This window comes from Lampetra fluviatilis, chromosome 30 (genome assembly GCF_964198595.1).
Source record: "Lampetra fluviatilis chromosome 30, kcLamFluv1.1, whole genome shotgun sequence".
Classification (NCBI taxonomy): domain Eukaryota; kingdom Metazoa; phylum Chordata; class Hyperoartia; order Petromyzontiformes; family Petromyzontidae; genus Lampetra; species Lampetra fluviatilis.
The window spans coordinates 4,683,490-4,701,555 of NC_136304.1; the positions used below are offsets into that span (position 1 = coordinate 4,683,490).

The 18,066-nt window shown below is 52.4% G+C and overlaps 1 protein-coding gene across 5 annotated transcripts in view; it reads right to left on the bottom strand.

The window, feature by feature from the left end:
• The window catches only part of LOC144943152 (neuroglobin-like), a 52,652-nt gene extending 34,932 nt beyond the window's left edge, over nucleotides 1-17,720 (bottom strand). Inside the window, exons 1-2 of one of the 5 annotated variants that reach the window (XM_078870374.1) lie at nucleotides 17,614-17,720; nucleotides 15,269-16,482 (exon numbers count right to left, since the gene is read on the bottom strand). In XM_078870374.1, coding sequence (XP_078726500.1) covers nucleotides 15,269-15,534 — 266 coding nt within the window. In that variant the 5' untranslated portion in view covers nucleotides 15,535-16,482; nucleotides 17,614-17,720. Of the gene's footprint in view, nucleotides 1-15,268; nucleotides 16,483-16,702; nucleotides 16,924-17,382; nucleotides 17,457-17,490; nucleotides 17,512-17,613 lie in introns of those variants that run through there. The other 4 variants (XM_078870375.1, XM_078870377.1, XM_078870376.1 and 1 more) reach the window with 4 other exon arrangements.
• Between the last annotated feature and the right edge of the window lie 346 nt (nucleotides 17,721-18,066).

The following is an 18,066-nucleotide window of genomic DNA, read 5'->3' on the forward strand; positions in this document are numbered from 1 at the left end:
CCCCCCAAGTTTAACGGCTGCGGCACGTGTTGATGTGACGCAGCGTGTTTGTGTGATGGTGGGGAGCGGTGGTGTAGCGGTTAGCGCTACGCTGCGCTACGAACCTGGCGACCCGGGTTCGATTCCCGCTCACGGCCAACACCGGTGACGATTATCTGAACCGGTACTTGGGCCTCCCCTCGCCTCAAATGAGTACCTGGTGTGATGTGTGAGCTTCGCCCCTGGGGAGACAAAGACGGCCGGGTGTGGTGTTGGCCACCCACCCCCTCGTGTGCCGTGCCGGCCTTCATAAGTGCACGCTAACAGCACTAGCCCCAAAAGTCTGTTAAGGCTAAACGGGGGATTTTTTCTTTGTATTTGTAGTGATGCCGCGTGCTGTTGTGACGCCACGTGTTGTTGTGATGCCATGTGTTCTGATGCCTGTGTTGTTGTGATGCCACGTGTTGTTGTGATGCCACGTGTTCTGATGCCTGTGTTGTTGTGATACCACGTGTTGTTGTGATGCCATGTGTTCTGATGCCTGTGTTGTTGTGATACCACGTTTTGTTGTGATGCCACGTGTTCTGATGCCTGTGTTGTTGTGATACCACGTGTTGTTGTGATGCCATGTGTTCTGATGCCTGTGTTGCAATGCCGCACGTTGTTGTGATGACGCCATAGCCTGTGAAGAAATGAACACCTTCCAACGGAGGCACACGGAGCACTGTTTTCTAAAAGGGAATTTTCTGCAGAACAACAGCAACACCAACTAACACATTTATGATTGGAAGAATGTCAACTTGTTTCCTTGGCAGAGAGACTTTCGTTGTTGGCTCAGCGGGATTCTTACCGTGCCCACAATAGAGGGTTGCAGTCAAATTAATTCACATTTTTTCAGCCTGTCAATCCACTGCTGGATGAAGGCATCCCCACGACGTCTCAGCAAATAGAGTTTTGCCTTACTATACTTCACCACGCTGGTCAATGGAGGTTGGGGAAGCGAGGGAGGGGGCCCTGGCAACAATTCTATTATCACTCGCCACTGATCTTAGCCGTGACCGGCAATCCAACTCGGATCACTCCGGTTCACAGCGCGGGGTGATACGCACAGCGCCACTCATCTCCCGCCCCTTAAGTGAAATAAAATATAAGCATATATATAGCAGAACCACATCTCTCTGCTCTGTATGCATCAAGTGCACACGTTTTGTATAACAAATGCGTCCCATCCACTCCGCATGCCACGCATCGCCTCTTTAATGACCCGCGCCAAATCCCAGGTTACCGAAGACGCTTAGTGGAGCTCAAATTGCTTAATGCCCTCTTCCTCCCGACCCCCCCCCCCCCCGTCGATGCAGAGGCGTGCTAATTAAGCCATGCCACGCCGCTTAAGGGATATTATCGAGTATTCAAAACAATCAACTGACGACGCTGAACCCCCCCCCCCCCATCATTCGCTCTCCTCCACTCACGTCACCGTGTGCATGCCGAGTGCCCAACCGGGGGAGAGGTCGACCCGAATCGCAAGCGAACGTCGTTTTGGCGTCCAAGAATTTCGCCCCCCCCCCTTGCCCCCCTCTTCAGCACCTTTTTTTGTTTCTTGCGACAAACGATGACGGCCGTGCGGTAATAAACAAAAGATCGCTTTCGCAGGTCACTCTCGCGCACAAGCAAAACATAAATCAAAACCGCGATTACCATCCTGGTCTCTTGGGTTCTCACCTGGGCTAAACAAAACCAACTCGAGCGCTTGTGAAAGGCGGCAGGATAGAGTGCTTCTGGCTTACTGGTGCCGACGCCCAGCTGACGTTTACACACCGCACAGAGGCACTTGTTTTCGGCTGAGTCGACCTAGGGGAGGTCCAGGACCAATTTCAGATATTCGTCACAGATGATGGCCGCGAGTGGGAATCGAACTCGGGTGGCCAGCTTCATTGGACAGCGCACATACCACCAGGCGACCGCGATAATCAATATATGCGCGCACCCACACGCAGACACGAGCCTAATACGATAATGGGAGCATTTAATATTTGTTTGCGAAGCAAATGGAAGTAGTTACGGGAGGTAAAACTTCGAAGTGCCATTGTGCATTATTCACGTGTCAATTTCACAACGTTGTCTTAGCGGGGCACGAAACAACTTAATGGGAAATCATAGCTCAGCCCGGGGACAGGGCGTTCAATACCGTGGCAGGTTTAACTATGAGCTGGGTGGTAACAAATTTGGCCAGGCTTGGAGATTTATTTTCACAGATTAGTGTGCGCACTGTTCAATGGCTAAAACCGTAACCGAATGCATTGTGGGTTTATTGGTATATATATATTTCGGCTTGTTGCGGTGACAGCGTTTCGCCGTCGTGCCAATACTCTTTCGCGAATTTCTCCGGCGCGCTTTTGGGTTGCGCCGCGCGTTGTCCGGCACGATGTCCGACGTTTTGCTCCGTGCTCTGGAAGCTTCTTCAGGAACTGACAAAAAAAAATACGTATATACATTTCCAGGAGAGGATCCCCGGTGCGTGAAGCGAAACGTCGGACATCGTGACGAACGACACGAGATTCAACCCGATAACGCATCGGAGAGCTGTATATAAAAAAACCATAATATTAATTATTACAACTGGCTCCCGATACAAATCGTGGCGATCGTCAACCCGGCTAAAGCTTCCGAGATCTCACAAAGCAGCGATGTCGTCAGAAATGTTAAAAGGGATCGCCTGCAGGGACGAAGGCAGGAGTTTATTCAGTATTTCTTTTCTTTTTTTATCCTCACTTATTTACCAACTGAAGACACGCTGTCTAGGGATTCGTGAGTTCGCAGTTCTGCTGCAGTTATAGGGCCAATTTTGGTAAAATTACCCACAATTACAGCATCATCAGACCGTCCCTTCCTGAACCAGCGCCAGGGAAGGATGCCAGAAACCCCCCCCCCCTTTCAACCTCGCCACCCCCCCGCCGCCTTCCCACGACATCGAGACATGAGGTGCAAGGCAATGCCTGGCTCGTGTTCGGAGCAGACACGAGAGAGTGAGAGAGAGAGAGGGGGCGAGTGAGAGCGTCGTTATTATTTTGAAATTGTACTTTACACCCCGGCGCCCTGTGAAAGCTGGAACATTTTGATGAAGGTGACGAAAACAATTCCGCGTTGAAGTACATTTATAAACAGCGGAGGCTACAGAGCAGTGCGTCCCTTAAATAGCCCCAAAATAAGTGTACGTGTGAAGCGATTTAAATCAGAACGTTAACATTATCGCACGCCACTCAAGAGCGGCGACGCAGAGAAGATTTTGCATGGGCCATGCATTGCACGGGCCAGGTCAGAAATCGGCGCCAAGAATGTTTAGCAGTGCCGATAATATTTACACCGATAACGAGAGCGAATTGTTTCGTAACCCGCTCATTCCCAATGGCTATCACATCATTCACAGTTGTTGGAACCGCTGTGGTTTTGCGGCCTGAAGGTGGTGCTGACAAGTAAAACCTATCCGGTCTGGGCTAATGGACTAACACGAGTGGCATTGCTGATCTCCCCACGATGGATTTCTTGAGTCACTTTTGATCATTTTCCTTTTAAGGCGATGTAAGCCGCCTATACATTTACAAGTTTGGCCTTTAAAAGGGTCCGTCTGCTCTTCATTATGTCAATAAATTTGAAATGTCTTCGCCTCTCAATACAAATTTGAACAATTTTATTGCATATTTCCCAGGACCTGCGCATTAATGGTGAACATAATTGTGTAGTTCAACGGAGGTTGGTAATGGGGATAGGAGTTAAAGCTTTCACAATCTACATTGCCCGCTATGCAGGAGGTGGTTGGTTCGATCCCGACCCTGACGCCTGTATATTTGGAGTGTATTCATGTTCTCCCCGTGATCGCGTGGATTTTCTCCGGGTTTTTCGGTTCCATGCCCCCCCCCCACACACAATTAGAATCAACGTCACACATTTAGAGTATTTGGCTGCTATAAATGTCTACGTGATGACAAGCCACTTCGTTGAGCTATGACGTGTGGCCAGGTCGCTGCTGTAAAATAATTACATCGCTGCTCAGTAGTGAGCCTTAGCTGGTAAAAGAAAAAAAAACGTGTATTTCTCTCCTGCAACGAGTCGCCACAATTTAAGTGGACATCTCAATCAGGTTCACTTCCAAACGTATCTGAAGGCCGCTCTTCGGAGGTCACATCTTTCCCCCCTATCCTGACCTTCTCGTCAGATGAAAATCAATGATTGATGAGAAAACTCCGTCGTAACAGATTAATAGTGCAGGCTGTAAAACCCGCATCACTGCTGCTGGCGGCCGTCAGTCATTCGGTCACATTTGCTCAAATCGCTTTTGATGGTGACCTTCGACAAGAGGACCACAATGCACATCTTCAGGAAATCACCATGGTTCAATATATATGCACAATGGCTGTTATTCTTTTAGCAAGTTTTTTTGTGTGTGTTGTTCGAAACGTGTGTGTTGTTCGAATATTTATTCATACTGGAGGAATCCGATGACCTATACAGCTCTAATGTCCAGTAGGGCCGGCTCAAATAGGTTACTGGAGTGAGTCCGTCATCACCAAATTTCCCTTCGGGCCAACCGAAGTTCTCTTTCCCTAAGCGGTCTATCATCCAATCGGCTACTTCCTGTGAGACTATGACACCCATTTAGGGAAGCCGGACGAGGCCACGCAGTTACTCTAACTTCCTGGGGTCTTGCCCTGATGATGCTTGACGCAGTTGCAAGGGAATTGCCAGGTGTAGTTGGTGAACTTTGTTGCGGAGATTGTCCTTCACCTCAACGGTGAGCGAGCAGAAGCAGCGATAATCGGCGCGATAAATCGATGAACACCACCACCACCACGTGAATTTGTTTGGCTGTGGTCGGGTGGTGGAGGGTTCTTTAGATTTGGTCACATCGTTATGGGGCCTTACCACAAAAATTTATTACGGCTCGGTATTTGTTACTGCTAAGGTGGCCCACACAACGGCTAAACCAGCCCTGCTATCCTAGCAGCGCCAATTCTGCTGCTCTCATAAGCCTGGAACTCGCTCCCACTGTCGACCCGCGTCCCTCTGCTCAAGTCCATGCTGAAGACCATGCACGTGCCCCCCCCCCCACCAAGCCCACTCTCCTGAAAGCCCGGTGCCTGGCCTCCTGCGGTGCGTGGGCCCCCAGTGCAGTTGCACCGCCTGCACACTCGAAAGCGATGGCACAACCAGATTGGCTTTTACCTCCCATGTGTCCCAAATATTTTAACGTGGGAACGTGGTAACTCAAGGAAATGTTTTGCCCCCCCCCCCAGCCCCCACCCTTGCTGCCAAGCGTAAGGGGGTGGGAATGGGAGGGGTTAATAGCCCACCCTGCCCACCCCCCGGCTCGCCCCTCGCCGCCTCCCACGGTGGCGCCGTCTGTGATGATAGCACAGCGCGTCCACCGTGACACCGCTCCCACCACGCACACACACACAAAGATAAAGACAAAGATCCCCCGTATAGCCTTAACAGACTGTAGGGGCAAGTGCTGTTAGCGAGCACCTATGAAGGTCGGCACGGCACACGAGGGGGTGGGTGGCCAACATCACGCCCGGCCGCCTTTGTCTCCCTCGCGACGATCTTTACACACCGCACCAGGTACTCATTTGAGGCTGAGTCGACCTAGGGGAGGCCCGGGACCGGTTCAGACAATCGTCACCGCTGGTGTTGGCCGTGAGCGGGAATCGAACCCGGGTCGCCGGGTTCATAGCGCAGCGCACTGACCGCTACAATACCGCTCCCACCACGCACACACACGCACACACACGCACGCACACACACACGCACACGCGCACGCACACACACACGCACACGCGCACACACACACACGCACACACACGCGCACACGCGCACGCACACACACGCACACACACGCACGCACACACACACGCACACACACGCGCACACGCGCACACGCACACGCACACACACACACGCACACACACACGCGCGTACAAACAAGCGCCGCTGGGTTTGTGCATAGCTGACAGCTCAAGCGTGCACGGCGTTACGAGTAAACCATGCAGATGATTATAACTCCCCCGCCCATGAGTCCTCTGAGACCACTGGAGGGTTACATCCGCGGGAGATAACTTCGGCCGCATATCGAGCGAGATGCACTGTGTTGCCCATAATTGTATCATCATCATCATCCACCATCGTTAAACAAGTATAAAAAAGACGGGGGCTTGGGGAGAGGTCCTAAAACTATTCGGGTGTCTTCTATAGATGTATTTTCACGTGCCTGCCATGGTATTGGTGACACCCATCGTGACATCGACATTTGAGCGGAGAGACCCAGTGATCGGTTGCTCACATGAAAAAAAAATCTCAAGTCATAAAAAGTCCTCCCCAATTTCTTAGTTTGTGATGGGAATCGGTGTGAACCCAGGGGGAAATGTCACTGCAGATATGGTATTCACAGCGATCACAGGTGTTGTGTCAAACTCCATGGTGTGATCCGTTTTTAATGCTTTATACTGTTAATGGATAACAGAGTGTAACGATTTGTTGTGTTCCTGGGTAATAAGTGTTAGTTCCTAACTGCTTATGTCTCAAAAGTACAGAAAATTCCTATCATTATCCATAAACTTTGCTTTTGTGATGAGGACAGTGATATTTTGAAATTTACCTATTTTTCAGAATATTTCAGATAGATTCAGTGCTGAGTAAACTTGGAGTAACTTCTAGAACATTCTAGAACTTTCCAATAATATAAATAGTAGTATAAATACAGGGGCCTCAAGCCCACCTGTTCAGTTTAGTTCCAGCCGCCTAATTGGATACATATCTGCATTTTTCTGAGAGATGGCATGAAGAGGCTGCACGCATCTGGCAGACGCATTTTGCTATGTCTGCGACCAATTTATCAAGACAAGAGTGAAAAAGTACTCTGTGGAAGCATCTGCTAAGATGTGTGAGGCCTACAAGGCATATTTCGGCATGCCTGTCGGGGATCAAGACAACCCCTAGGCACCTCATTTCACCTGCGAGCAATGCAAAAAACTCTGGAAGGTAAGATGTACAATTGTTGCTCAGAATTTTAAGTTATAAAATTTGTTACAAATTTTACAATGGAAAAAGTTTTTAATTTTAAAATGTTTTACAATTTTCAAAGTTAATCTCTTACACATTAGTCATGGGTGAAATAAATGTATTTTTGTAGTTTGCTATCCTAATAATTTGGCGGGAACCCACTAACCACTCAAGCAACTGCTACTTCTGCATGGTGAACCTTACCAAACGTCGGACTGGCAAGAATGCACCTGATATCACATATCCAGACCTTCCTTCATCCATCGCCCCGGTGTCACACTGCCATGAGCTCCCCATACGCACTCCTCCAGAGAGAGAGCAGCCTTCTTTAAAAGAGAGCAGCAAGTCAGAGAGCGAGGAAGACGTAGATCTAGATGACAATTTCAGAGGTGGAGCTGAGGAGAGAAACCCGTACTACCCCAACCAAAAAGACCTCAACGACTTGATCAGAGATATTGGTCTCACCAAGTCCAATGCCGAACTTTTGACGTCTAGGCTCAAGCAGTGGAACTTGTTGGATAAAAGTCTGCAAGTCGCAGATCAGAGGAAGCGTCATCAATTTTTTGCAGCTTCTTCACCCATCAAGATGGGCTCTGCTTCTGCCACAATATGAGCAGTCTGTTCGAGGCAATCGGAATCGCCTGAAACCAGAATGAGTGGCGCATTTCGGGTGATGTGGCTGCGGGCAGAATGACTGGGCTTAATGAGACTTGGGAAGAGCAGGAATTAATCCTGCAGTGGATTGGCCAAGGCTGCTGATGATGATGATGTTCATGAACGAGACTCTTCTTTCTGGGTTTCATAGAGAATGAGCGCAGCATCAGTTCGCACCGTGTGGCCAGCAGCCAATAGTGGCTCTTTTTATGGATATACTGGTCCCCGCCAAAGGAGTGTGGAATCACCGCTGCAGGATTAGAGCTGCCAGTGGAGGCCAGCTTTTCTGAGGCTTGTTTGAGCACGAATATTGTGTGCGCGTGTGTGAAGAATTTTACTCAAGGCTGTTATTTACTTGGTGCCATGGCTCAAATTGCTAAATTCCAGTGAAATAATAGTAACGGTGCCTCTGTGACAGGGGGTGGTCGTCTCTGGTTTTGTAAAAAAACAGTTTATATTAATGGGCGGGCCCCGTGGTTAATTATTAGGATGCCAATCATTTGAGAGGTAATTCGCTTCAATGGGAGAGGTGCCCTCACCTGGTGAAAAAAACGACGCCAATCGTTGGAGAGAATGAATCTCAATGCGGCGCTTGTCCGCCGAATGAAATGACCTCCTTAACAAAGAAACGTTTCATCCCAATAGGACCCTTATCTTCAACAAAAGCACACGCATATATATTAGAAGACGATGAATTTCAGCCGACTTTTACCAGCTTAAATAAAATAAATAAATAGCCTCGATGGAGAAAGTACGGGGGTGGGGGAGGGGAGAGCGAAGGTATAGAAATCTTAATTGACCCTTAACCTGGTCAAATACAGGACATGAATCATTCAAGGAGGTGATACAAAACATCTCGATGGGGCCCACTCACTTGGTTAAATAAAGGACAACAGCCATTTGAGAGACAACAAATCTGAACCTGGCCATCGCCTGGTTAGATACAGGCTCGTCGTCAATCAGTGAAGAGGTAACACATCTCAACGAGTCTCCACCTGGATACACTAATAAGATGATGCATGTATGTTGAACTTCTTTTTCACACCGCACGTGCTAATCTGAGGTATGGGGGGAAGGACAACAAAGTAAACTACAAAACAGTTGGACAGAAATGAGTTTTCAATCTCGATTTGTTTTCAAAGTGCACGGCTCCAACGGCCTCCGAATCTCGTAAGGAGGAGAGTTGCAGGAAGCCTGCCTCTTTAACAGCTACTCGATCTCAAAACCGGGCTCCCACGTGGCTAAGTAAAGGACAAATCAATGCAAGGCATGTGCCTCCCCTTCTGGAGGCAGCATAGATCGGATCGCTCTCACGCGATGGCAATGGAAGGATGCGAGTGCTTAGAGAGAGAACCCCTCCCGCCCCCCACAATGCAGGTCATACAAAACAAACAGACACATACACAGCCATAGAGAGAGAGAGATGTGCGAAAGGATGGAGATAGTCGAGGCGAGGTGGGGGGGAAGGAGAGATGAAAGAACAAAGACACACACAGGGGAAAAGAGCAATAAAGCCAGAGTTTGCGGAGTGCGAAAAATTGATCAGATGTCGTCCCTTCGTCGTCACTACGACACCGAGCAGAAGCGACAGAAAAAAAATAGCAACGATTTTAGGGAGCGAACGCGGGAAGTCCCGAGCTAAATATAACGCGAGACACACCAGGGGCGGCGCCGGAACGCTGCAGCGCAATCCCGCAAGAAACAGCTCGATCACAATCATCATCATCATCAGCAGCATCATCATCAGCAGCAGTAGCAGCAGCAGTAGCAGCAGCAGCGTTCGGCGTCATCGGGAATAGTAGCACGATCATCATCGCTACTATAACCACCATAATCATCATCATCTTGTGAGTTAAAGGCATCGCCATGGTAATGATCAAGACTGCCCGCATCATCAACAGCGGCATCGTGATCGTCATCGGTAAATTCAGTAACATCAACGCCATCACCACCACCACTACCTATAAAGGTTCCTCTCGACAACGAGACGATACCCTGGTCTCTAGAGTCCTATCTCACCCGGGTGAACAATTCAACTGCGTAACATTAGCAGCAGCAGCAGCAGCATCATCATCATCACTCGTACCATCACAACCGTCACCGCTATTATGAACGCCGCAATCATCCCTAATAAAACCATCACCAACACGACAGTTATCACCATAAACAGCACCACCACGACCACCGCCACGACCACCACCACCACCGCCGCCGCTATTACCAAAACGGTCGCCGAAATCACCGTCACTTAACGAAATGTGCCGTAAGAACGGCAATCACCTGGGAAGTGGTAACTGGAGCTATATTTAGATGGGGAAGCCACGGCGCGGTGGCGCGCCAGGCCTCCACCACGTCGCCACTGCTATCATCGTGAGCCACACGAATCGGGGGGCCCGGGGGGAGGGGGGAGGGCTATTATTCGCCCAGGCTACAAACCCCGTGTCTCAATTTTGTTTTTAAATCTCGCTCAGCCACTTTCTGTCACGACCAACAAAAGGGGGGTGGGGGCACCATTCACCTTGGTGGACACCCAACGTTGCCGCGACGTTACTGAGCGTGAGAGTGTCCACGTGCGGTGTGTCCCTCCCCCCCCCCCCAAAGGTAAGTTCCCATACACGACCCTCGGGAAGCGAAAAGGGTTCCACACGCGCTCAACGTTCACCCACGGGGTGTTCACGCCACGGTTATTCGAGCGGCGGGTCTGTGGTGAACGAGTCCACCTCTTGCAAATCACGAGAATAACTCTCATTTCGATGGATGTTGATGCATATTTCGCACCAACCGTGCCAATCGGTTGGCAAACACTGCGGCCTTGAGAGGAGAAAAAAATTAGAAAACAGGCGACGTTTCGGGCAATGGCCCTTCTTCACGGCAAACCAATGAAAAGTCGTCGATTATATTTTTCCCTTGTAAGGCCACAATATGATTGACGACTGCATTGTTTTTTTTTTGGTTTCTTGGTTAAATTGTGCTCGCAAATAAGACGGCAACTCGTCCTGTGCCGAAGCGTCGGATGATATAACCCCCCCCCCACCACCAGGGCAACGCGACCACAAGGACGGGCGTGGTGCTGGATGAACATCGTCACGAAGTCAGCGAGTGCTTCAAGAGCCGCGCGCGGCTTCCACGCTGCAGGCTACCAGCCCCTGCTCCCTCTAGCGGAGGTCCGTCCGCCGGCAGTGACGCGAGTGGGCAATTGCAGGGCTGCGCTTTCACCTCCCCCCCCGTCGTCACGGTGCGCGCGTTGGCTGGCCACCACCAGCCCCCCCCCCCCCCCGCCGTGTGCCGTTCTGGCCTCATTCATTAGGCGCTCGCTAACAGCACTTGCCCCAACAGTCTATTGAAGTCTATACGGGAGGGATATGTGTGTGCACATGGACGCTGTGTGCAAGCGCATGTCACGTGGCTGCTGTGTTCACGCGTGCCAGTTGTTTGTGCGGTGGATAACGCAACTGTGCTACAAACCCGGCGTCCCGAGTTCGATTCCCACTCAAGGCCACTAACCCCACTGACGATTACCTGAACCAGTCCTGGGCTTCGCCTAGGTCGACTCAGCCTTGAGGTAAGTACCTCATGCGATGTGTACACATCTCCACGACGGAGACAGAGGCGGCGGGGCGTGGTGCTGCCCCCCTAAACCCTCGTTTTCCGTGCCGGCCTTCATACGTGGGCCTCCCCTAGGTCGACTCAGACTTAAAAATGAGAAGGCGGTACGAAGTGTAAACATCGGCACCGGGAAGACAGAGGAGGCCACCAACAGCACTTGCCCCAACATCCCGTTGTCGGCTATACGGGTGATCTTTATCTTTATGACAATGAGGTTTAAATTGACCGCTCTCTTTCGCCTTCCCATCCGATGCACTCACGAGATAAAAAGGCCGCGCAGTGCTGCCCCGACAAACGCCGTGACTCCGTATCGTGCGGATGAAGAGGGCGACGTCACCGCCGACGTGGAGAGTGAAAATTTGCACTTTGATTCAATCTGGCGAAACGACTCCTCCACCCCCCCCCCCCTATTGGAGACAATCAACAACGCGGCGCGCATGCAACACAGAGAGAGAGAGAGGAGGTGAGTGAATTCCCAGAGTCGAGTTCACGCACAAAGCACGAGGGGTCCAAAAAGCAGGCTCTGCGGCGGCGGCATGGACACCGTGCAGGAGAGGGTTTTGTCGTTGTTGTTGTTGTTACGAATGTGAGACGGCGAACGTCAGCGCTACGTTGCGGTGGCACAAAACCCACTCGCGTGGGGGGTGAAGTATGGTCAAATGACCCCCCCCCCCCTCCTCCTCTTTCAGCGCACGGCTTTGCCTTCATCCAGCAGTGGATTGAGTAGGGGCTGTACATGTTCGGTACTTAATAAGCCACAGCAGATACTGCCAGAATACCACATTCAAACGTGCCTTGCTGTGTCATACGTTTATCATCGGCCATGATCTCTCTGCTGCTGGATGAAGGCCTCGACCCGCACTGACCAGCGTGGTGAAGTATGATAAATAAATAAATCAACATCTCTCGCGGCCCACGAGGCGTGGGGAGAGGGCCTCATCCAGCAGTGGATTGACAAAACAAGCTGCGTGTACGGAGACACGCGCCGCACAGATTGGTTCAAGGATGTTTGCTGTCGTGCGTGGGTTTGTGTTCATTCATGTATGTTGAACTTCTTTCGCACCGTACGTATCCAACCGTGCTAATCGGAGGTGCGGGTTTGAGTGAGTGGCTTAGACACAAAGACAAAGGTCCCCCCCCCCCGCCCCCGTATAGCCTGAACAGACTGTTGGGGCAAGTGCTGTTAGTAGCGAGCACCTATGAAGGCCGGCACGGTTACACACGCACATAGCACAACAGCAAACACAATATCGTTGTAGAGGCGATAGAATAACACAAACAGGAACACCACAAGCGAGAGACGGATTAGGCATTACAAGGTGACCAGCAGGTGACCAGAGATGTAAACGCAAAGATAAAGATCCCCCGGCAGGGTGTTCTACAGACTGTTGGGGCAAATGCTGTTAGTAGCGAGCACCTACGAAGGCCGGCACGGCCGTACGAGGCGGGTTGCGGGGTGGATTTGCTCGGTAAATGCCACGCCCGGTCACCTTTGTCTTCCGCCCCCCTCCCTCCCCCCAGCGCTGGCGCCAACACACTGCAGCAACAGGCACCAACCAACTCGTTTAAAGACGAGGCTCGTGATCGGGATGCGCGGGGTGAGATTATCATCGCTACCGATTGCCAATTGAAAAACCGTTGACCGCGAATCGAACTTAGTTCTGCCGGGCCTCGTGAGCGCCAATCGTTGCTAAACCACCCACGCTGCCCGGGCTCCCTGCAGAGATCATGGAGAAGACGCGCTCGCGCAAAGACACACACATTCGTCCCCCTCCTAGCCGAACGTCTCGGATACCCTCGGGAGGTTTCCGCGCTGTAAGCCAGCGCGCGTCTGTTAATGACGTGCAGCTGCCAAAAAAAATCAAACCGAGACAACTCCAACGGCCATACGGGCTGTCTGGGGGCTTATGTTGTTGTTGTCGTTGTTAGCGAGCACCTATTAAGGTCGGAAGAGTAGGCCTACGTTCGTGGGGTGGGCGTGTAAGCCAGCGACACTCGTCGGCCGACATGGGTCCTTCCCAATATCGAGGTTCATGCACGGCGTGGCCAGGCGTTTATTTAAGGCCGAGTCGACCTACGGGTGACCCAGACAAAATAGGTTCAAATTCACGAGGTGCCCCGGAGTCGAGAATTGAACCCACGCGGCTGACCTCGTCACGCAGTGCGTCACAGCTCTACCGCCCCATTCACCCTTCCCAACACAACAGAAACAAAAGAGAAAAAACAGATCCCCCGTATAGCCTGTAACAGACTGTTGGGGCAAGTGCTGTTAGCGAGCACCTATTAAGGCCGGCACGGCACACAAGAGGGTGGGTGGACAGCACCACGCCCGGCCGCTTTTGTCTCCCCAGTGGCGAAGTTTACACACCGCACCAGGTACTCATTTGAGGCTGAGTCGACCTAGGGGAGGCTCAGGACTGGTTCAGATAATCGTCACCGGTGTCGGTCGAATCCGGGTCGCCAGGTTCGTAGCGCAGAGTAGCGCTAAGCGCTACACTACCGCTCCCCACACTATAAATACACACACAGACACACACACAGACACACACACAGACATACACACAGACACATACACAGACACACACACAGACACACACACAGAGACACACACACAGACACACACACAGACACACATAGACACACACACAGACACACACAGAGACACACACAGACAAACACAGAGACACACACACACAGACACACACACAAAGACACACACACAGACACACACACACAGACACACACACAGGCACACACACAGACACACGCACAGACACACACAGAGACACACACACACAGACACACACAGAGACACACACAGACACACACAGACACACACACAGACACACACAGAGACACACACAGACAAACACAGAGACACACACACAGACACACACAAAGACACACACACAGACACACACACACAGACACACACACAGGCACACACACAGACACACGCACAGACACACACACACACACAGACACACACAGAGACACACACAGACACACAGACACACACACAGACACACACACAGACACACACACAGACACACACAGAGACACACACACAGACACACACACAGAGACACACACACAGACACACACAGACACACACAGACACACACACACAGACACACAGACACACACAGAGACACACACACACAGACACACACACAGACACACACAGACACACGCACAGACACGCGCACAGACACACACACACGCGCACACGCGCGCGTGCAGAGGAAGCGTAGATAAGGAAGACGAAGATAAGAGATATTATGAGTTACGGGGAGACAGTTCTCCGCTGTTGTTCATTCTCAGCGTGTTGTCCGACGTTTCGCTCCGCGCGCTGGGAGTGAGCTTCTTTGCCTATGTCCGACGTTTCGCGCCACGTGCCGAGCAACTCTTTTCACGAAACTCAATTCATGATGTTGTTGTTGTTCAGCGCGTGGAGCGAAACGTCGGACCGTTTACTGCGAGCATCCAGCCCCGCTGCATGACCCGTGAACGTATCGGAGGGAGCTGTCCCCCACCTTCTTCTTCATCGCCCTCGTATCTGCCACTTATCTTTGTTCCGCGCTGCTGTGCGCGTGCGATTGACATCACGCCGAACGAGACACGGTAACGACCGCCAAACAACACATGGGAGAGCTATATATAAAGACAAAGATCCCCCGTGTAGCCTCAACAGACGTGTTGGGGCAAGTGCTGTTAACGAGCACCTCTGAAAGCCGGATCGGCACACGGGGGGGGGAGGGGGGTGGTGGGCAACAACCACGCCCGGCCGCCTTTGTCTCCTTCACACCACACCAGGTACTCATTTGAGGCTGAGTCGACCTGGGGGTAGAGGTGTGGGGGTTGGGGAGGGTGGGCAAAAAACGAAGTCGGCTCGCGACCGCGCAAAGCGTCCGGTCGTACAGCACGGGGATTTGTGACCGAGGGAGGGGGGAGTTGTCGCCGCGACTCGCACCTTACGAACAGGATGACCCCGACCCGAGTGATGTCGTCTTGCAAGGCTCTCCACGACTCGATCACGATGCGCCGCTCGTCCTCGCTCAGCCTGCGCGGCGGTGGTGGAGGAGGCGTCGGGAGTGAAAGCGCCGTCTCCTTGGCCGGCTCCTTGCTCCGCGGCTCGGGGGCCTTGGGCGCTCCTCCCTTGGCCGTCGCCTTGCCCTTGGCAGGCGTCGCCACCGGGCAGCTCATTTTCTTCCTCTCGAAGAGACGGAAGAAGTTCATGGTCGGATGTTGTGCGTGGCGCGGTGCGAGCGGAGTGGACGGGTGATGCGCGCGCGCGCGCGAGCTGCTGCTGCTGTTGTCGCTGGTGGTGCCTTTCTCCTACCCTCCCTCTCTCCTCTCTCTCTCAGCTCTCTCAGCTCCCCCCCCCCTTCTCGCACTCTCCCCTCCTGCCTCGCTACGATAGACTGTGCGCGTGTGCGCGGTGCGTGTGAACGAGAAGCGCTCCGCGAGGCTCGTGGTGGCGATGGAGGTTCCTTCTCTGTCCGTCTCTCTATCTCTACCTACTACTCTTAATCTCTCCCTCTCTTAGCCGTCTCTCTCTCTCTCCTGTCTCACTAGATAGCGTGTCGGTCGCGGTGTGTCGAGGAGGCTGTGTTGTCGGTGTCTTTGTCTGCGTGGCGGTGTTGTGTAGCGGCGTGCGTGCGTGTGCGTGTGTGTGTGCGTGTGTGTGCGTGTGTGTGTGTGCGTGTGTGTGTGTGCGTGTGTGTGTGTGCGCCACGCGCGATAGCTCTCGGCTTAAATAACAACCGCGCTCAGATTTAACGCAAATTCTCTCGAGTGCCTCTCCCTGCAGTTAGCCAGCCACACAGTACACACACATATATCCCTGATTATCTCAAGCGCCGTTGTTTTGCACGTATTTTCTAGACGTGTGTCAAATAATTCCTGGCTATCGTAGCTTAGAAGACAAACCGATAAAGGTAAGAGATTAAGTTGAGGCACGTGTCTGTGAGCAGCGGTCCACGTTTAAATGCCCGCGTGTAGAGATCGACGTCAGAAGCTGCCCTTTACGATGATGATGATGATGTTGCTGATGGTGATGATTATGATGCTGATGGTGATGATTATGATGATGGCTTCACTCAAACTCGATCCTCGCGAGATGCGGACGATCCCTTGACTGCACTCGAACCGTTACGTCGATGTCGGAGGGCCACGAATTGAGAGCTGCGAATGATACACACACACACGCGCACACACACACAGCAGATACACACACACACGCGCGCACACACAGCAGATACACACACACATACACACAACACGCACGCACAACGGATAAACACACAACACGCACGCACGCAACACAAGTGCACACGAATAGACAAAGACAAAGATCACCCGTATAGCCTTGACGGACTGTTGGGCAAGTGCTGTTAGCGAGCACCTATGAATGCCGACATGGCACAAGAGGGGGGGGTGGGTGGACAGCACCACGCCCGGCCGCCTTTGTCTCTCCAGTGGCGATGTCTACACACCGCGTCAGGTACCCATTTAAGGCTGAATCGACCTAGGGGAGGGCCATGAGAGCGGGAACCGAACGAGTTCGAGTCGCCGGGTTCGCAGCGCAGTGCGCGCGCTCTCCACTACGCTACCGCTCCCCACTCGCATACACAGCAAAGATACACACGCACACAACATATAAAGCACGCACGCGCGCGCGCACACACACACACACACGCGTGCACACACACACACGCGCGCGCACACACACGCGCGCGCGCACACACATACACGCGCGCACACACACACACGCGCGCGCACACACATACACGCACGCGCGCGCACACACACACACGCGCACACACACACACACGCGCGCGCACATACACGCACGCGCGCGCGCATTAAATTGCGCCGATAAATAACCTGCTAATTAACGCTTGGAGGCCAAGTTGGGAAATCTGCTTCTGTTCGATATCACAACGGCCAGAGAGCGCGCCGTGTCCGTCCCGTTGCGATCGACAGCCCAGCCAAGCCAGCCAACGTTGCAGCACGCTCACATTACCCCACGATTGTTGTATTTGCTACCAATCGTCATTAATTATGACCCGCGATTTGGCTCACAATGCCGATTCGTAGGCGAGGTTCTCTCATCCGTCTCGCTGTCTCTTACGCGCCCGCGCAGAACTACGCTTAGCCTCCTTCCCGTACAAATGATATATTCGCACGCACCCGTATCTCAATTCTCGCCGAATTCGCCGTCGAATATTAACCGGTGGCGTTCGCTGATCGAAGCGCGCGACTCTGGCGCCCGTGTGCGCGCGTGGGGTTATCGACGCTGGTTGCGCTAGAGACCTGGACACACCGTGGCGGCTCCGACAACCAAACTCCATCCCCAAATGCGCGCGAGCGATGCGGGCTCCCAGAGTTTGTTTCACGCAGCCCCCAGGATTGGCAGGATGGTGGTGGTGGTGGGGGGAGGCGCTGGGGGAGCAGAGAAGTGGGAGGAGAGGGATCAGAGGGAGTGGATTCTCAGAGGTGGTGGTGGGGAGGAGGAGCAGGAGGATGGGAGGTGGCGGGGGAGAGGCTGGGTGGAGCCTAAACGATGGCTATTGTCCCCTCGAGCCAAACATCAGATAAGACGAATTTCATCACATTGTCCTAAACTATATGAATTGACATGCGTTTAGATAGGGCCCCGACACGCTCGCTCAATTATTTATTCAGCGGACGAGAGCATGTATAATGAATACATCCATGGAGTGGCGTGCACTTGACTATAAGACAAAGACCCCCCGTATAGCCTTT